Below are 20,056 nucleotides of genomic sequence, written 5' to 3'. Positions count from 1 at the left end.
GTGGCATCTCACGGTCGGCCAACCGTGGGCACTACCAGACCGACCAGACTTGCTGTCTCAAGGGCCGTTTTTCCATCTGAATTCTGCGGCCCTCAACCTGACTGTGTGGCCATTGAGTCCTGGATCCTAGCGTCTTCAGGATTATCTCAAGAGGTCATTGCCACTATGAGACAGGCTAGGAAACCAACGTCCGCCAAGATCTACCACAGGACGTGGAAAATTTTCCTGTCGTGGTGCTCTGCTCAGGGTTTTTCTCCCTGGCCTTTTGCCTTGCCCACTTTTCTGTCCTTCCTTCAATCTGGACTGGAAAAGGGTTTGTCGCTCGGCTCCCTTAAGGGACAAGTCTCAGCGCTCTGTGTTTTTCCAGAAGCGCCTAGCTAGACTTCCACAGGTACGCACGTTCCTGCAGGGGGTTTGTCACATCGTTCCTCCTTACAAGCGGCCGTTAGAACCCTGGGATCTGAACAAGGTGCTGAGGGTTCTTCAGAAACCACCATTCGAGCCAATGAGGGATATTTCTCTCTCACGCCTTTCGCAGAAAGTGGTTTTCCTAGTAGCAGTCACCTCTCTTCGGAGAGTGTCTGAGCTAGCAGCGTTGTCGTGCAAAGCCCCTTTCCTGGTGTTTCACCAGGACAAGGTGGTTCTGCGTCCGGTTCCGGAATTTCTCCCTAAGGTGGTATCCCCCTTTCATCTCAATCAGGATATCTCCTTACCTTATTTTTGTCCTCATCCAGTTCACCAATGTGAAAAGGATTTGCACTTGTTAGATCTGGTGAGAGCACTCAGACTCTACATTTCTCGTACGGTGCCCCTGCGCCGCTCGGATGCACTCTTTGTCCTTGTCGCTGGCCAGCGTAATGGGTCACAGGCTTCCAAATCAACCCTGGCTCGGTGGATCAAGGAGCCAATTCTCGAAGCTTACCGTTCGGCTGGGCTTCCGGTTCCCTCAGGGCTGAAGGCCCATTCTACCAGAGCCGTGGGCGCGTCCTGGGCTTTGAGACACCAGGCTACGGCTCAGCAGGTGTGTCAGGCGGCTACCTGGTCGAGCCTGCACACTTTCACGAAACACTATCAGGTGCATACCTATGCTTCGGCGGATGCCAGCCTAGGTAGACGAGTCCTTCAGGCGGCGGTTGCCCACCTGTAGGAAGAGGCCGTTTTACGGCTCTCTTACGAGGTATTATTTTGCCCACCCAGGGACTGCTTTTGGACGTCCCAATTGTCTGGGTCTCCCAATGGAGCGACAAAGAAGGGAATTTTGTTTACTTACCGTAAATTCCTTTTCTTCTAGCTCCAATTGGGAGACCCAGCACCCGCCCCTGTTTTTTTGTGTACACATGTTGTTCATGTTGAATGGTTTCAGTTCTCCGATATTCCTTCGGATTGAAGTTACTTTAAACCAGTTTATAATTCTTTTTCCTCCTTCTTGCTTTTGCACCAAAACTGAGGAGCCCGTGGGAGCACGGGGGGTGTATAGGCAGAAGGGGAGGGGCTTTACACTTTTAGTGTAGTACTTTGTGCGGCCTCCGGAGGCATAGCCTATACACCCAATTGTCTGGGTCTCCCAATTGGAGCTAGAAGAAAAGGAATTTACGGTAAGTAAACAAAATTCCCTTCATTAGCTGTAATGCATATAGATCAGCTATTTCGACTACACAATATATCCAGGTCAAACTAATGTAGAGGTCTCTTTGCAATGTGGGTATTTTTAAATAAAAATTTTTGCTTCCTACTATCAACTTGAAGCAAATTTCTATATAGACTTAGCTTATAGTTTGAATAAAATAGAGTGGGTAGTGAAAGCAAAACTCCACTCGCTAACCAATCCCAATACGTCTATGGTGGCTAGATTCCCTGACATTCTAATGTTTATAGAACATCCAAAGTTCTTATCGGGTTTCCCCAAAAGTAAGACACTATCTCATATTTTTTTTTGCCCTGAAAAAACACTAGGTCTTATTTTCAGGGGGTGTCTTATTGTCGAGGAGACATGGTTGGGGGTAAGATTACCCCCCACAAAAAGCAGACCCCCCCCCCCCCCCTTCCCAGGATCGTCATACTTACCAGCCCCGGGCGTCTGTATGGCTCCCAGATCCTCCTGTGAACTCCCAGCATGAGCGCTGCACGCCTCTGCCTCCTGCCGACACTCACAGATCCGATCGCATACACTCACACACACTCACACATCAGACAGCATACACGCACACTCACACATCAGACAGCATACACGCACACATCCGATCGCATACACTCACACACACTCACGATATTGCACATATCGGTACAGTCGCGCACACACACTCACAACATCCGGAGATATCGCGTGCTTCCGGCCCCGTGATCCTCCAGCAAGTCCTGGAAGGTCACTGCAGTGCTCAGTATCGCTGCCAAGAAGCAAGCGATATCGCTGGATGTGGTGAGTGTGTGGATACGATCTGTAGTGTGTGTGTGTGTGTGTGTGTGTGTGTGTGTGTGTGTGTGTGTGTGTGTGATCTGTGTGCTCTGCCGCAGCACCTTGATGCGCTCATCTGCTCCGGCGTCTGGTGAGTATGATTGAGGGGGTCTTCTCTCTTCTTTCTTTAGGGGGTGTCCGCCGTCTATCATGAAATGTCCTACAGTGTTTTTAACTTTTTTACCGCTGCATGGACACTTCATTATTGACCGCGGCTAGGTCTTATTTTCAGGGGATGTCTTATATTTAAGCATCCCTAAAAACTCCTGAAGAAAGGAATTTTGTTACTTACCGTAAATTCCTTTTCTTCTAGCTCCTATTGGGAGACCCAGACGATTGGGTGTATAGCACTGCCTCCGGAGGCCACACAAAGCATTACACTAAAAAGTGTAAGGCCCCTCCCCTTCTGGCTATACACCCCCCGTGGGATCACGGGCTGCTCAGTTTTAGTGCTAAAGCAAGAAGGAGGAAAGCCAATAACTGGTTTAAACAAATTCACTCCGAAGTAACATCGGAGAACTGAAAACCGTTCAACATGAACAACATGTGTACCCGAAAAACAACCAAAAATCCCGAAGGACAACAGGGCGGGTGCTGGGTCTCCCAATAGGAGCTAGAAGAAAAGGAATTTACGGTAAGTAACAAAATTCCCTTCTTCTTCGGCGCTCCATTGGGAGACCCAGACGATTGGGACGTCCAAAAGCAGTCCCTGGGTGGGTAAAGAAATACCTCATGTTAGAGCTGCAAAGACAGCCTTCCCCTACGGGGAGGTAACTGCCGCCTGCAGGACTCTTCTACCTAGGCTGGCGTCCGCCGAAGCATAGGTATGCACCTGATAATGTTTGGTGAAAGTGTGCAGACTGGACCAGGTAGCTGCCTGGCACACCTGTTGAGCCGTAGCCTGGTGTCGTAATGCCTAGGACGCACCCACGGCTCTGGTAGAGTGGGCCTTCAGCCCTGATGGAACCGGAAGCCCAGCAGAACGGTAGGCTTCAAGAATTGGTTCTTTGATCCATCGAGCCAGGGTGGCTTTGGAAGCCTGCGACCCTTTGCGCTTACCAGCGACAAGGACAAAGAGTGCATCCGAGCGGCGCAGGGGCGCCGTGCGGGAAATGTAGATTCTGAGTGCTCTCACCAGATCTAACAAATGTAAATCCTTTTCATACCGAAGAACTGGATGAGGACAAAAGGAAGGCAAGGAGATATCCTGATTAAGATGAAAAGAGGATACCACCTTAGGGAGAAACTCCTGAATGGGGCGCAGCACTACCTTGTCCTGGTGGAACACCAGGAAGGGAGCCTTGGATGACAGCGCTGCTAGCTCAGACACTCTCCGAAGAGACGTGACCGCCACTAGAAAGGCCACTTTCTGTGAGAGACGAGAAAGTGAAACATCCCTCAGAGGCTCGAAGGGCGGCTTCTGGAGAGCAACTAGTACCCTGTTTAGATCCCATGGATCTAACGGCCGCCTGTACGGAGGGACGATATGACAAACCCCCTGCAGGAACGTGCGCACCTGAGAAAGTCGTGCTAGACGCTTCTGAAAAAACACGGATAGTGCCGAGACTTGCCCTTTAAGGGAGCCGAGCGACAAGCCCTTTTCCAACCCAGATTGCAGGAAGGAAAGAAAAGTAGGTAACGCGAATGGCCAGGGGGATACTCCTTGTGCAGAGCACCAGGATAAGAAAATCCTCCACGTTCTGTGGTAGATCTTAGCAGAAGTGGACTTCCTAGCCTGTCTCATGGTGGCAACGACTCCTTGGGATAATCCTGAAGACGCTAGGATCCAGGACTCAATGGCCACACAGTCAGGTTCAGGGCCGCAGAATTCCGATGGAAAAACGGCCCTTGGGACAGTAAGTCTGGTCGGTCTGGTAGTGTCCACGGTTGGCCGACCGTGAGATGCCACAGATCCGGGTACCACGACCTCCTCGGCCAGTCTGGGGCGACGAGTATGATGCGGCTGCAATCGGATCTGATCTTGCGTAGCACTCTGGGCAAGAGTGCCAGAGGTGGGAACACATAAGGGAGCCGGAACTGCGACCAATCTTGCACCAAGGCGTCTGCCGCCAGAGCTCTTTGATCACGAGACCGCGCCATGAACGTCGGGACCTTGTTGTTGTGCCGCGACGCCATTAGGTCGACGTCCGGCACCCCCCAGCGGCGACAGGTTTCCTGAAACACGTCCGGGTGAAGGGACCATTCCCCTGCGTCCATACCCTGGCGACTGAGGAAGTCTGCTTCCCAGTTTTCTACGCCCGGGATGTGAACCGCTGATATGGTGGATGCTCTGTCCTCCACCCACAACAGAATCCGCCGGACTTCCTGGAAGGCTTGCCGACTGCGTGTCCCTCCTTGGTGGTTGATGTATGCCACCGCTGTGGAGTTGTCCGACTGAATTCGGATCTGCTTTCCTTCCAGCCACTGCTGGAAGGCTAGTAGGGCAAGATACACTGCCCTGATTTCCAGAACATTGATCTGAAGGGTGGACTCCTGCTGAGTCCACGTCCCTTGAGCCCTGTGGTGGAGAAAAACTGCTCCCCACCCTGACAGACTCGCGTCTGTCGTGACCACTGCCCAGGATGGGGGTAGGAATGATCTTCCCTGTGATAATGAGGTGGGAAGAAGCCACCATTGCAGAGAGTCCTTGGCCGTCTGGGAAAGGGAGACTTTCCTGTCCAGGGAAGTTGACTTCCCGTCCCATTGGCGGAGAATGTCCCATTGAAGTGGGCGCAGATGAAACTGTGCAAACGGGAATGCCTCCATTGCTGCCACCATCTTCCCTAGGAAGTGCATGAGGCACCTTAAGGAGTGCGACTGACCATGAAGGAGAGACTGTACCCCTGTCTGTAGTGACCGCTGCTTGTCCAGCGGAAGTTTCACTACCGCTGAGAGAGTATGAAACTCCATGCCAAGGTACGTTAGTGATTGAGTCGGTGACAGATTTGACTTTGAAAAGTTGATGATCCACCCGAAAGTCTGGAGAGTCTCCAGCGCAACATTCAGGCTGTGTTGGCATGCCTCTTGAGAGGGTGCTTTGACAAGTAGATCGTCCAAGTAAGGGATCACCGAGTGTCCCTGGGAGTGCAAGACTGCTACCACTGCCGCCATGACCTTGGTGAAAACCCGTGGGGCTGTCGCCAGACCAAATGGCAGAGCTACGAACTGGAGATGTTCGTCTCTTAGCACAAAACGTAGAAAACGTTGGTGCTCTGTAGCAATCGGCACGTGGAGATAAGCATCTTTGATGTCTATTGATGCAAGGAAATCTCCTTGAGACATTGAGGCAATGACGGAGCGGAGGGATTCCATCCGGAACCGCCTGGCGTTCACATGCTTGTTGAGCAGCTTTAGGTCCAGAACAGGACGGAACGAGCCGTCCTTTTTTGGAACCACGAAGAGATTGGAGTAAAAACCTTGCCCTTGTTCCTGAAGAGGAACAGGGATCACCACTCCTTCTGCTCTTAGTGAGCCCACCGCCTGCAGAAGAGCATCTGCTCGGTCGGGATGTGGGGAAGTTCTGAAGAACCGAGGCGGAGGACGAGAACTGAACTCTATCCTGTACCCGTGAGACAAAATGTCTGTTACCCACCGGTCCTTGACCTGTGGCAGCCAAATGTCGCAAAAGCGGGAGAGCCTGCCACCGACCGAGGATGCGGAGGGAGGAGGCCGAAAGTCATGAGGCAGCCGCCTTGGAAGCGGTTCCTCCGGTTGCTTTCTTGGGGCGTGAGTGAGCCCGCCAGGAATCTGAGCCCCTTTGCTCCTTCTGAGTCCCTTTGGACGAGGAGAATTGGGCCTTGCCGGAGCCTCGAAAGGACCGAAACCTCGACTGCCACCTCCTTTGTTGAGGTTTGCTTGATCTGGGCTGGGGTAAGGAGGAGTCTTTACCCTTGGACTGTTTAATGATTTCAGCCAATTGCTCACCAAACAGTCTGTCTACAGATAGTGGCAAGCTGGTTAAACATTTTTTGGAAGCAGAATCCGCTTTCCATTCCTTTAACCACAAGGCTCTGCGCAAAACCACCGAGTTGGCAGACGCCATTGAGGTACGGCTCGTAGAGTCCAGGACAGCGTTGATAGCATAGGTCGCAAACGCAGACATTTGCGAAATTAAGGACTCCACTTGCGGCACTGCTGGACGTATGATAGAGTCCACCTGTGCCAGACCAGCTGAAATAGCTTGGAGTGCCCACACGGCCGCGAATGCTGGAGCAAACGACGCGCCGATAGCTTCATAGACAGATTTCAACCAAAGGTCCATCTGTCTGTCATTGGCATCTTTAAGTGAAGCCCCATCCTCCACTGCAACTATGGATCTAGCCGCAAGCCTGGAGATTGGGGGATCCACCTTTGGACACTGGGTCCAGCGTTTGACCACGTCAGGAGGGAAGGGATAACGTGTATCCTTAAGACGTTTGGAGAAACGCTTGTCTGGATAAGCATGGTGTTTCTGGACTGATTCTCTGAAGTCAGCGTGGTCCAGAAAAGTACTCAGTTTACGCTTGGGATACCTGAAATGGAACTTCTCCTGCTGTGCAGCTGCCTCTTCTGCTGAAGGGGCTGGGGGAGAAATATCCAACAGTCTATTGATGGCCGCTATAAGGTCATTTACCATGGCGTCACCATCAGGAGTATCCAGATTGAGAGCGGTCTCAGGATTAGACTCCTGATCACCCTCCTCTGTCTCATCATGCAGAGACTCTTCTCGCTGAGACCCTGATCCGCGTGATGACGTGGAGGGTCTCTCCCAGCGAGCTCGCTTAGGCTGCCTGGGACTGTCATCTGAGTCAGAGCCTTCAGCCTGAGATGCCTGGGACCCCCTTGAAGCACGGATTAACTCCAACTGAGGGGGACCGGGGAACATTGACGCAGCAGTGTCCATGGTCTGAGTGACCGGCCTGGACTGCAAGGTCTCTAGGATTTTTGTCATAGTGACAGACATCTTGTCAGCAAAAACTGCAAACTCTGTCCCCGTCACCGGGGCAGGGTTCACCGGTGACTCTGCCTGGGCCACTACCACCATAGGCTCCGGCTGACGAAGTGGCACAGGGACCGAACATTGCACACAATGGGGGTCCTTGGAACCTGCCGGTAGATCAGCCCCACAAGCGGCACAAGCAGCGTATACAGCCTGTGTCTTGGCACCCTTGCGTTTTGCGGATGACATGTTGTCGTCTCCTCAGAGCAATATAGGGTATACAGCCAAGAAGCGACCGTACAGTGCAATATATATATATATATGGTATAGAGAAAAAAATACCCCAATATAAGACTGTGGCACTAGTGGGGCCAGCACTAATGTGCTGCTTACCGCCCGCTTAACGCGGGTGTGTGGTCGCCAGAAATCCCTTGTCTGGGTCTCCCAGGGCTATGTCCGTTCTCCAGCCAGACTGCATGTAGGAATGGCTGCCGGCGTCCTGTGGAGAGGGGCGGGCCCTGGGCGTGTGCAGACAAAGTGCGGGAAACCTGCGTCCCACTGTGCTCAGTGAGAGGGCTGGAGTATGTAAATAAGACTCCAGCCCTCGGCGCTGACTATCGTACAGCGTCTCTCCCTTGCCCTGATTGACAGGGTGGGGGCGGGAACGAAGCGGAGCTAGGCCGCAAAAGCCGGGGACTAGATTTATAAGCGCCGCCGTCGTAAAAGCACGGTCGGCGCTAAGTCCCCGGCGCACCACAAGTCTCAGCCGCGCCGCCGCTCCAGGGGCGGCCGGCGCGGCAGTTCCCAACACATAAAGTCCCTCAGAGAAACTGCAGTGACTGTAACCCCAGCGCGCAGCGCTACTGTCCCCGGCGCACTAGCACACCCAGCAAGGCTGGAGTGTGCGCGGCCTGTCCATACGGGGACACAGAGTACCTGAATGTTGCAGGGCCTTGTCCCTGAACTGTACCCAGCTCCGTATCCAGCAGGTTCTACGGGTCTGTGGATGGAGCCCGGCCTCAGGGCTTGGGGGCCGGTAAGATCCCACTTCCTCAGTGCCCCTCAGGGGGATGGGGAAGGAAAGCAGCATGTGGGCTCCAGCCTCCGTACCCACAATGGGTACCTCAACCTTAACAAACACCGCCAATAGGAATGGGGTGAGAAGGGAGCATGCTGGGGGCCCTAGTATGGGGCCCTCTTTTCTTCCATCCGATATAGTCAGCAGCTACTGCTGACTAAACAGTGGAGCTATGCGTGGATGTCTGACCTCCTTCGCACAAAGCTTGAAAACTGAGCAGCCCGTGATCCCACGGGGGGTGTATAGCCAGAAGGGGAGGGGCCTTACACTTTTTAGTGTAATGCTTTGTGTGGCCTCCGGAGGCAGTGCTATACACCCAATCGTCTGGGTCTCCCAATGGAGCGCCGAAGAAAGGTCTTATTTTCGGGGAAACGCGGTAAATGGGAGAAAAAAGGATTGGATATGTTTTGTTGTGTCCTTTTCCTGAATGTGCATGCATGTTGGAAATCTACGGCATAGAAGTGCTGAAACACTCTACATACCCAGGCCATCCTCTTCCGTCCATTCTGTCGGAGACCCTTCAGCAGCTCTGCGCAGTGCACCATATGTTACTAAATCTGAATGGGGAAGACTATTCTCCTTACGGAGACCTGACAAACCAGTCTGGCTGCCAGTGAGGGGGCCTTATAGCTGCAAAGTCCCCCGTGTCTGCAAATTGGGGTTCTGATCTGGTTTAAATCCTAAGTCATATGAAAAGGCTTGTTTAAAAGGCCACTTTTGATTTTTAGGATTGCTACTGCCAATAGGTGGCGCTAGAGTTTGTCTCCTTCCTGGAGGGACAATTTAAAGTTGAATGTAAATTCTCGTGTCTATAGATCGGCTCTGAATTGCAGCATCCTGGTTTGTTGAAGATTTTCCGTGACGCTATTCCTTTTCTCTGCAGTTTGAACTCCAGCATGTCTGTAGAAGATACCAGTGGATCAAAAGTCACACAAGCAGTAAATGGTACGTCTGAATTATTATGCTAAAAGAACCTTCCCCATTCTAACTTTTTTTTTTTTTAGATCAATTTCTCAAGGGGCTTTAATCACTACAAAAAATCTGCTTAATTTACAAGGTGCATGTCTCCAGAAGCACAAGCTTGACACAATCATGGCAGGTTTGCAATTTTCACTCAGCAATTTCCTCTGTTTCTGAAAAATACCCATGGAGTCAATATAGTCAATACACCTGTATATACATTTCCAGAGGGGTATAATTTCCAAAATGAGGTCACTTGAATAGGTATTCTGCTCTTCTAGCATTTTAGGGGTTCTATATATGAAGTGTGTGAACTATTTTAGAGAAATCTGTACTCCAAGAATCGAATAGCACTCCTTCCCTTTCAAGTCTCACCAAGTGGCCAAGTAGTACTGTACTGCCACATGTGGGGTATTTCCATGTTTAACAAATTTTAGTGCCGCTTTTACCCATTTTCCCATGTAAACTTGTAAAATCTGGGGCTAAAACAGCATTTTTGTAGTAAAAATGTAATTATTTTCTTTACAGCCCAATGGTATAAAATTCTCTGGCACATCTGTGATGGCAATATGATGACTGCACCCCTAGTTGAATTCCGTGAGGGGTGAAGTTTGTAAGCTATGGTCACTTTTGGGGGGGGGGGGGGGGTCCTGTAGTTCTGGCACCTCAGGAGCTCTGTCAATGTGACATGACACCTACAAACCTTAATAGCAAAATCTGCAGTATAAGGCTGGGACCACACGAGCACTTCTGCGAGTGCGTCGCATGACGCTCTGCTCCTGCTCTGCTGGAGTGTAAGCTGAGTGTCATGTGATGTGATCCTGCTATCATAGTACAGCTGGGCAGGAGGGTGCGGGCGCTGTGGAGGCGAGGAAGAGATTAATCTCCCTATCGCCTCCATTGTCAGCTGATGCGAGAATCGCACTGTACTCTGGTGTAATGCGACTGCAGTGTGATGTTTCTCTCGCACCCATAGACTTGAATGGGTGAGAGAAAAAACTAACCTGATTGCACCCGCAGCATTCTACGATAGTTTTCTCTATCCGATTGGGGCTGAGAAAAAAAATTGCTAGTGGGAGCGGCCCCATAGAGTAACATGGGTCCGAGTAGAAAGCAATTTTCTTTGTCGCTCCATTGGGAGACCCAGACAATTGGGTGTATAGCTTCTGCCTCCGGAGGCCACACAAAGTATTACACTTTAAAAAGTGTAACCCCTCCCCTCTGCCTATACACCCTCCCGTGCATCACGGGCCCCTCAGTTTTGTGCTTTGTGTTGAAGGAGGCACACATTCACTCAAGCTCCACATTTTAGTCAGCAGCAGCTGCTGATTATATCGGATGGAAGAAAAGAGGGCCCCAGGGCCCCCGGCATGCTCCCTTCTCACCCCACTAAGTCGGCGGTGCTGTTAAGGTTGAGGTACCCATTGCGGGTACAGAGGCTGGAGCCACATGCCGTTTTCCTTCCCCATCCCTTAGAGGCTCTGGGAGAAGTGGGATCCTAACCGGTCATCCAGGCACTGGGACCGGGCTCCCTCCGCAGCCCCTGTGGGAATCTGCCGGACAGGAGACTTAATATCATCAGGGACAGGCCCTGCATCCAAAAGGTACTCTGTGTCCCCTTGGGGACGGTGTATGGAGCGCTCGTGTCACTGACACTGCAGCGGCTGCTGTATTTTTAGGACGGCCGGGACTACCGCGCCGACCGTGCCTGTTTGTCGGCCGCGGTATTAAATTTAGTCCCCGGCTTCTGCGGCCTAGTACCATAACTCCCGCCCCCGGGCCTGACAGTCAGGGGTAAGGGCGGGACGGTCGACCTGACGTCGACAGTGAGGGCTGGAGCATACTTTGTCCTCCTCCCCCCTCACTGATCACTGTGGGACGCTAGATTCCCGCACTTTATTAGTCGCCGCCCACGGCCCCCTCCTCCCCTGAGAGCTCCGGCAGCCATTTTTACAATCATTCTGCCGGTGGAGGATTTCAGGAAGAGCTCTGCAGCTCTGGGAGGCCCAAGGCAGGGAATCTGGTGGACACACAACCGCTTTGGGCGGTCGGTAAGCCACACCGGTCACCGGTGCTGGTCCCCCCAGAGTGCCGAAGTGTATATATTTATATGTATATATATCTGTATACATTTTCTCTGTTCGGCCGCATTGTTTTTGCTTTTGGCTATATACCCTCAGTGATCACTCTCAGAGGAGACAACAGCATGTCGTCCGCAAAGAGCAAGGGTGCCAAGACACAGGGTTATTTCTTCGGCGCTCTATTGGGAGACCCAGACGATTGGTGTATAGCACTGCCTCCGGAGGCCACACAAAGCAATTACACTAAAAAGTGTAAGGCCCCTCCCCTTCTGGCTATACACCCCCAGTGGGATCACTGGCTCACCAGTTTTCTGCTTTGTGCGAAGGAGGTCAGACATCCACGCATAGCTCCACTGTTTGTAGTCAGCAGTAGCTGCTGGCTCTATCGGATGGAAGAAAAGAGGGCCCATATAGGGCCCCCAGCATGCTCCCTTCTCACCCGTGATGGTGCTTGTAAGGTTGAGGTACCTATTGCTGGTACGGAGGCTGGAGCCCACATGCTGTTTTCCTTCCACATCCCCCTGAGGGGCTCTGTGGAAGTGGGATCCTGCCGGCCCCCAAGCCCTGGGGCCGGGCTCCATCCACAGACCCATAGAACCTGCTGGATTGGGAGCGGGAGTGCCGTTCAGGGACATGGCCCTGCAACTTCAGGTACTCTGTGTCCCCGGCAGGCACGGACACTCTCAGGGCTTGCTGAGCGTTATAGTGCGCCGTGGACAGTGACGCTGTACGCTGGGGGTTAGGTCACTGCAGCTTTGCTGAGTGACGATTGTGTGTTGGGAACTACTGCGCCGACCGCTCCTGGAGCGGCGGCGCAGCTGCGACTTGTAGTGCGCCGGGGGCTTGGCGCCGACCGCGCTTGTACGGCGGCGGCGTTTTTAACTTTAGCCCCCGGCTTCTGCGGCCTAGCGCCGCTTCGTTCCCGCCCCCACCCTGTCAATCAGGGTAGGGGAAAGACGCTGCTCCATGGCTGCGCCGAGGGCTGGAGCCTTATTTACATGCTCCAGCCCTCTCACTAGGCACAAGGGGAAGCAGACTTCCCGCTCTTCGTCGGTGTACGCCCAGGGCCCGCCCCCCCTCTCCACAAGGACGCCGGCAGCCATTACACATGCGATCTGGCTGGAAGGAGGCAGCAGGCTCTGGGAGACCCAGACTAGAGGGATTTCTGGCGACCACACACCGCTCCTAAGCGGGTGGTAAGCTGCACAGTAGTGCAGGCCCCACTAGTGCCTCAGTGATATATTAGTGTACTTCTTTATTGGTACCATATATATATATATATATATATATATATATATATATTTATATAGTGCACTGTAAGGTCGCTTCTGGCTGGACACTCTGTACTGCTCTGAGGACGCAGCAACATGTCATCCGCAAAACGCAAGGCTGCCAAGGCACGGGCTGTGTACACGGTTTGTACTGCATGTGGGGCTAATCTACCAGCAGGCTCCAATGATTAACATTGTGTGCAATGTTCAGTCCCAGTGGCACTTCGCCAGCCAGAGCCTATTGTGGTGGTAGCCCAGGCAGAGACGCCTGTGAACCCTGCCCCGGTGACGGGGACAGACTTTGCAGTGTTTGCTGATAAAATGTCTGAGGCTATGACAAGGATCCTGGAGACCTTGCAGGCCAGGCCAGTTCCTCAGACTATGGACACTGCTGTGGCTATGCTCACTGGTCCCCCTCAGTTGGAACTAATCCGTACTTCAAGGGGGTCTCAAGCATCACAGGCTGAAGTCTCTGACTCAGATGACAGTCCCAGGCAGCCTAAGCGTGCTCGCTGGGAAAGACCCTCGACGTCATCACACTGCTCAGGGTCTCAGCGAGAAGAGTCTCTCTGTGATGAGACTGAGGACGGTGATCAGGAGTCTAATCCTGAGGCCCCTCTCAATCTGGATGCCCCTGATGGTGACGCCATGGTTAATGACCTTATATCGGCGATTAATAGGCTGTTGGATATTTCTCCCCCAGCCCCTTCTGCAGAGGAGGCAGCTGCACAGCAGGAGAAGTTCCATTTCCTGTATCCCAAGCGTAAATTAAGTGCTTTTTTGGACCACTCTGACTTCAGAGAATCAATCCAAAAGCACGACGCTCATCCAGACGAGCGTTTCTCTAAACGTTCTAAGGATACCCGTTATCCTTTTCCCCCTGAAGTGGCCAAACGCTGGACCCAGTGCCCAAAGGTGGATCCCCCAATTTCCAAGCTGGCGGCTAGATCCATAGTCGCAGTAGAAGATGGCGCTTCACTTAAAGATGCCAATGACAGACAGATGGACCTTTGGTTGAAATCTGTCTATGAAGCTATCGGCGCGTCGTTTGCTCCAGCATTCGCGGCCGTGTGGGCACTACAGGCTATTTCAGCGGGTTTAGCACAGGTGGATGCTATCATGCATCCAGCAGTGCCACAGGTGGCGTCCCTAACTTCGCAAATGTCTGCGTTTGCGACCTATGCTATCAATGCTGTCCTAGAGTCTACGAGCCGTACCTCTTTGGCGGCCGCCAATTCTGTGGTTTTGCGCAGAGCCTTATGGTTAAAGGACTGGAAAGCAGATGCTGGTTCCAAAAAATGCTTAACCAGCTTGCCATTATCTAGAGACAGACTGTTTGGTGAGCCATTGGCTGAAATCATAAAACAGTCCAAGGGTAAGGACTCTTCCTTACCACAGCCCAGAGCAAGTAAACCTCAACAGAAAAAGTGGCAGTCGAGGTTTCGGTCCTTTCGAGGCTCGGGCAAGCCCCAATTCTCCTCGTCCAAAGGGACTCAGAAAGGACAAGGGAGCTCAGATTCCTGGCGGGCTCACTCACGCCCCAGGAAAGCAAATGGAGGAACCGCTTCCAAGGCGGCTACCTCATGACTTTCGGCCTCCTCCCTCCGCATCCTCGGTCGGTGGCAGGCTCTCCCGCTTTTGCGACATTTGGCTGTCACAGGTCAAGGACCGGTGGGTAACAGACATTTTGTCTCGCGGGTACAGAATCGAGTTCAGTTCTCGGCCTCCACTTCGGTTCTTCAGAACCTCCCCACACCCCAACCGAGCAGATGCCCTGCTGCAGGCGGTGGACTCTCTAAGAGCAGAAGGAGTCGTGATCCCTGTCCCCCCTCTGGAACGGGGCCGAGGATTTTACTCCAACCTCTTTGTGGTTCCAAAGAAGGACGGCTCCTTCCGTCCCGTTCTGGACCTAAAACTGCTCAACAAGCATGTGAACGCCAGGCGGTTCCGGATGGAATCCCTCCGCTCAGTCATTGCCTCAATGTCCCAAGGAGATTTCCTAGCGTCAATAGACATCAAAGATGCTTATCTTCACGTGCCGATTGCTACGGAGCACCAACGCTTTCTGCGCTTCGTGATAGGAGACGAACATCTTCAGTTCGTGGCTCTGCCATTTGGTCTGGCGACAGCCCCCCGGGTGTTCACCAAGATCATGGCAGCAGTGGTAGCAGTCTTGCACTCTCACGGACACTCTGTGATCCCTTACTTGGACGATCTATTGGTCAAGGCACCCTCTCAGGAGGCATGCCAACTCAGCCTGAATTTTGCACTGGAGACTCTCCAGGCGTTCGGGTGGATCATCAACTTCCCAAAGTCAAATCTGTCACCGACCCAATCACTAACGTATCTTGGCATGGAGTTTCATACCCTCTCAGCGATAGTGAAGCTTCCGCTGAGCAAGCAGAGGTCACTACAGACGGGGGTGCAGGCTCTCCTTCAGAGTCAGTCGCACTCCTTAAGACGCCTCATGCACTTCCTCGGGAAGATGGTGGCGGCAATGGAGGCGGTTCCGTTTGCGCAGTTTCATCTGCGTCCACTTCAATGGGACATTCTCCGCCAATGGGACGGGAAGTCAAAATCCCTGGACAGGAAAGTCTCCCTTTCCCAGACGGCCAAGGACTCTCTGCAGTGGTGGCTTCTTCCCACCTCATTATCACAGGGAAGATCCTTCCTACCACCGTCCTGGGCGGTGGTCACGACAGACGCGAGTCTGTCAGGGTGGGGAGCAGTGTTTCTTCACCACAGGGCTCAGGGTACGTGGACTCAGCAGGAGTCCAGCCTTCAGATCAATGTTCTGGAAATCAGAGCGGTGTTTCTTGCCCTGCTAGCCTTCCAGCAGTGGCTGGAAGGGAAGCAGATCCGAATTCAATCGGACAACTCCACAGCGGTGGCATACATCAATCACCAGGGCGGGACTCGCAGTCGGCAAGCCTTCCAGGAAGTCCGGCGCATTATGATGTGGGTGGAAGCCACGGCCTCCACCATATCCGCAGTTCACATCCCCGGCGTAGAAAACTGGGAAGCAGACTTCCTCAGTCGCCAGGGCATGGACGCAGGGGAATGGTCCCTTCACCCGGACGTGTTTCAGGAAATCTGTCGCCGATGGGGAAGGCCGGACGTCGATCTAATGGCGTCTCGGCACAACAACAAGGTCCCAACCTTCATGGCACGGTCTCGCGATCAAAGAGCTCTAGCAGCAGACGCCCTAGTGCAAGATTGGTCGCAGTTCCGGCTCCCTTATGTGTTTCCACCTCTGGCACTCTTGCCCAGAGTGCTACGCAAGATCAGATCCGACTGCAGCCGCGTCATACTCGTCGCTCCAGACTGGCCGAGGAGGGCGTGGTATCCGGATCTGTGGCATCTCACGGTCGGCCAACCGTGGGCGCTGCCAGACCGACCAGACTTACTGTCCCAAGGGCCGTTTTTCCATCGGAATTCTGCGGCCCTCAACCTGACTGCGTGGCCATTGAGTCCTGGATCCTAGAGTCTTCAGGCTTATCCCAAGGGGTCGTTGCCACCATGAGACAGGCTAGGAAGCCCACGTCTGCTAAGATCTACCACAGAACGTGGAGGATATTTTTATCCTGGTGCTCTGCTCAGGGAGTGTCTCCCTGGCCATTTGCATTACCTATCCTTCTTTCTTTCCTCCAATCTGGGTTAGAAAAAGGTTTGTCGCTCGGCTCCCTTAAAGGGCAAGTCTCGGCGCTATCTGTCTTTTTTCAGAAGCGTCTAGCACGACTTTCCAAGGTGCGCACGTTCCTGCAGGGGGTTTGTCATATCGTACCCCCGTACAAGCGACCGTTAGATCCATGGGATCTGAACAGGGTACTAGTTGCCCTCCAGAAGCCGCCCTTCGAGCCTCTGAGGGAGGTTTCACTTTCTAGGCTATCACAGAAAGTGGCTTTTCTGGTAGCGATCACATCTCTTCGGAGAGTGTCTGAGCTGGCAGCGCTGTCATCCAAGGCTCCCTTCCTGGTCTTCCACCAGGACAAGGTAGTGCTGCGCCCCATTCAGGAGTTTCTCCCGAAGGTGGTATCCTCTTTTCATCTTAATCAGGATATCTCTTTGCCTTCGTTTTGTCCTCATGCAGTTCATCGGTATGAGAAGGATTTACATTTGTTAGATCTGGTGAGAGCACTCAGAATCTACATTTCCCGCACAGCGCCCCTGCGCCGTTCGGATGCACTCTTTGTCCTTGTCGCTGGTAAGCGCAAGGGGTCGCAGGCTTCTAAGGCCACCCTGGCTCGATGGATCAAAGAACCAATTCTTGAAGCCTACCGTTCTGCGGGGCTTCAGGTTCCGTCAGGGCTAAAGGCCCATTCTACCAGAGCCGTGGGTGCGTCCTGGGCATTGCGACACCAGGCTACGGCTCAACAGGTGTGCCAGGCAGCTACCTGGTCGAGTCTGCACACTTTCACCAAACATTATCAGGTGCATACCTATGCTTCGGCGGACGCCAGCCTAGGTAGAAGAGTCCTGCAGGCGGCAGTTGCCTCCCCGTAGGGGAGGGCTGTCTTGCAGCTCTAACATGAGGTATTTCTTTACCCACCCAGGGACAGCTTTTGGACGTCCCAATCGTCTGGGTCTCCCAATAGAGCGCCGAAGAAGAAGGGAATTTTGTTACTTACCGTAAATTCCTTTTCTTCTAGCTCTTATTGGGAGACCCAGCACCCGCCCTGTTGTCCTTCGGGATTTTTGGTTTGTTTGCGGGTACACATGTTGTTCATGTTGAACGGTTTTCAGTTCTCCGATGTTTCTCGGAGTGAATTTGTTTAAACCAGTTATTGGCTTTCCTCCTTCTTGCTTTTGCACTAAAACTGGTGAGCCAGTGATCCCACTGGGGGTGTATAGCCAGAAGGGGAGGGGCCTTACACTTTTTAGTGTAATTGCTTTGTGTGGCCTCCGGAGGCAGTGCTATACACCAATCGTCTGGGTCTCCCAATAAGAGCTAGAAGAAAAGGAATTTACGGTAAGTAACAAAATTCCCTTCTTTGCAACCTGTACCTCCTGTGCGGCTATGTTACCTGCAGGTTCCACCTACCCGCACTGTGAGCAATGCTCGGCCCCTGTTGCACTCGCTCAGCCGGAGCCTCGGGCACTGGTGGGGCCCTCGGCTCAGGTAGAACCCCCGGCCTCCACTGTCCAGGTGGCAGGGACAGAGTTTGCAGCTTTGGCTGAGAAACTCTGAGTCGCTGTCACAATCCATGGCTCAGTCTATGGACAGATGGTCTGCTAAGATACTAGAAGCTTTGCAGTCCAGATCGGTCCTTACACAGGCCTCGGGCACTGTGAGTTCATCGTCCCCAGGCCCCTCTCGGTCTGCGCAGCAGCGTGCTCCTGGGGTGACACCTGATTCTCACGGGGAGGACTCCGACACGGACCGCAGTCCCAGACCGGCTAAGCGGGCTCGCTGGGAACCTTCCTCGACTTCATCACGCTGTTCGGGGTCTCAGCTTGAGGACTCTCTGGAGGATGAAGCGGAGGTCGCAGCTCAGGGCTCTGACCCCGACGTTGCTCTCAATCTTGATACACCGGAAGGGGACGCCATAGTAAATGATCTTATAGCGTCCATCAACCAGGTGCTAGATCTTTCTCCCCCACCTCCACCTATAGAGGAGTCTGCTTCGCAGCAGGAGAAACACCAGTTTAGGTTTCCTAAACGTACACTGAGTGCGTTCTTCGATCACTCTAACTTCAGAGATGCTGTCCAGAAGCACAGAGCATTTCCGGACAAGCGCTTTTCTAAGCGTCTTAATGACACACGCTACCCTTTTCCTGCTGACGTAGTTAAGGGTTGGGCTCAATGTCCCAAGGTGGATCCTCCAGTCTCTAGACTGGCGGCTAGATCCGTAGTATCAGTGGCAGATGGTTCATCGCTCAAGGATGCCACTGACAGGCAGATAGAACTCCTGATGAAATCCATCTATGAAGCCATAGGCGCGTCTTTTGCCCCAGCCTTTGCAGCAGTGTGGGCACTCCAGGCTATCTCAGCTTGTCTATCTGAGATTAATGCGGTCACACGTACCTCTACTCCGCAAGTTGCGTCTTTGACTTCTCAGGCGTCGTTTTTTTCATCCTACGCCATGAATGCCGTCCTGGACTCTGCGAGCCGTACAGCGGTAGCGTCCGCCAATTCGGTGGCAGTCCGCAGGGCCATGTGGCTACGCGAATGGAAGGCAGACTCTGCTTCCAAGAAGTTCCTAACCGGTTTGCCATTTCTTTGTCGCTCCATTGGGAGACCCAGACAATTGGGTGTATAGGCTATGCCTCCGGAGGCCGCACAAAGTATTACACTAAAAGTGTAAAGCCCCTCCCCTTCTGCCTATACACCCCCCGTGCTCCCACGGGCTCCTCAGTTTTTTGCTTTGTGCGAAGGAGGCAGACATGCACGCACAGCTCCACAGATTGGTCAGCAGCAGCTGCTGACTATATCGGATGGAAGAAAAGTGGGCCCATATAGGGCCCCCAGCATGCTCCCTTCTCACCCCACTCTTGTCGGCGGTGTGGTTAAGGTTGAGGTATCCATTGCGGGTACGGAGGCTGGAGCCCACATGCTGTTTTCCTTCCCCATCCCCCTCATGGCTCTGGGTGAAGTGGGATCCTATCGGTCTCCAGGCACTGAGACCGTGCTTCATCCACAACTCCTGTGGAGCCTGCTGGATAGGAGCCGGGTATCGTTCAGGGACATGGCCCTGCTACTTGGAGGTACTCTGTATCCCTGTGGGGACAGCGCACAGCAACACTCCAGCTTTGCTGGGTGTGCTAGTGCACCGGGGACCGCGGCGCTGACCGGGTTAATATGTGCCATTACACACTCAGCGTTGCTGAGTGTGTTTATGTATAGGGACTGCCGCACTGACCGCCGCTGCCATGGAAACACCGCGGCGCGGCTGGGACTTGTAGTGCGCCGGGGACTTCCACGCCGGCCGCGCTTTTACGGCGGCCGCGTTTATTACTAGAGTCCCCGGCTTTTTGCGGCCTAGTTTCCTTTCTTCCCACCCCCAGCCCTGACAGGCAGGGGAAGGGCGGGACGCTGCACAGAACGAGCAGCACTGAGGGCTGGAGCATGCTTTGCATACTCCACCCCTCTCACTGTGCACAGTGCGGGCACCAGTTCCCGCACTTTCTGGGTCACGCCCACGGCTCCCTCCTCTCCTCAGGACGCCGGCAGCCATTCCTGTCAGCTCCTCGGACGCTGCAGAGGGGGACAAAGTCTGGGAGACCCAGGCAGGGACTCTGGTGGCCTCACAACCGCTTTAAGCGGGTGGTAAGCAGCACCTGTGGTGCTAGCCCCAT

General features: G+C 53.3%; 1 protein-coding gene across 1 annotated transcript in view; it reads left to right on the top strand.

Annotated features, from left to right (window-relative positions):
• RNF17 (ring finger protein 17) overlaps positions 1 to 20,056 on the top strand; it is a 733,334-nt gene that overhangs the window by 49,302 nt on the left and 663,976 nt on the right. The window contains exon 3 of the mRNA XM_075331310.1: positions 9,332 to 9,393. Within this exon, the coding sequence (XP_075187425.1) occupies positions 9,332 to 9,393 (62 nt within the window). The remainder of the gene's footprint in view (positions 1 to 9,331; positions 9,394 to 20,056) is intronic.

Source organism: Anomaloglossus baeobatrachus (genome assembly GCF_048569485.1).
Source record: "Anomaloglossus baeobatrachus isolate aAnoBae1 chromosome 2 unlocalized genomic scaffold, aAnoBae1.hap1 SUPER_2_unloc_1, whole genome shotgun sequence".
Classification (NCBI taxonomy): domain Eukaryota; kingdom Metazoa; phylum Chordata; class Amphibia; order Anura; family Aromobatidae; genus Anomaloglossus; species Anomaloglossus baeobatrachus.
The sequence above is the reverse complement of the archived record's forward strand: the minus strand, read 5'-3'. Positions and strand labels throughout refer to the sequence as shown.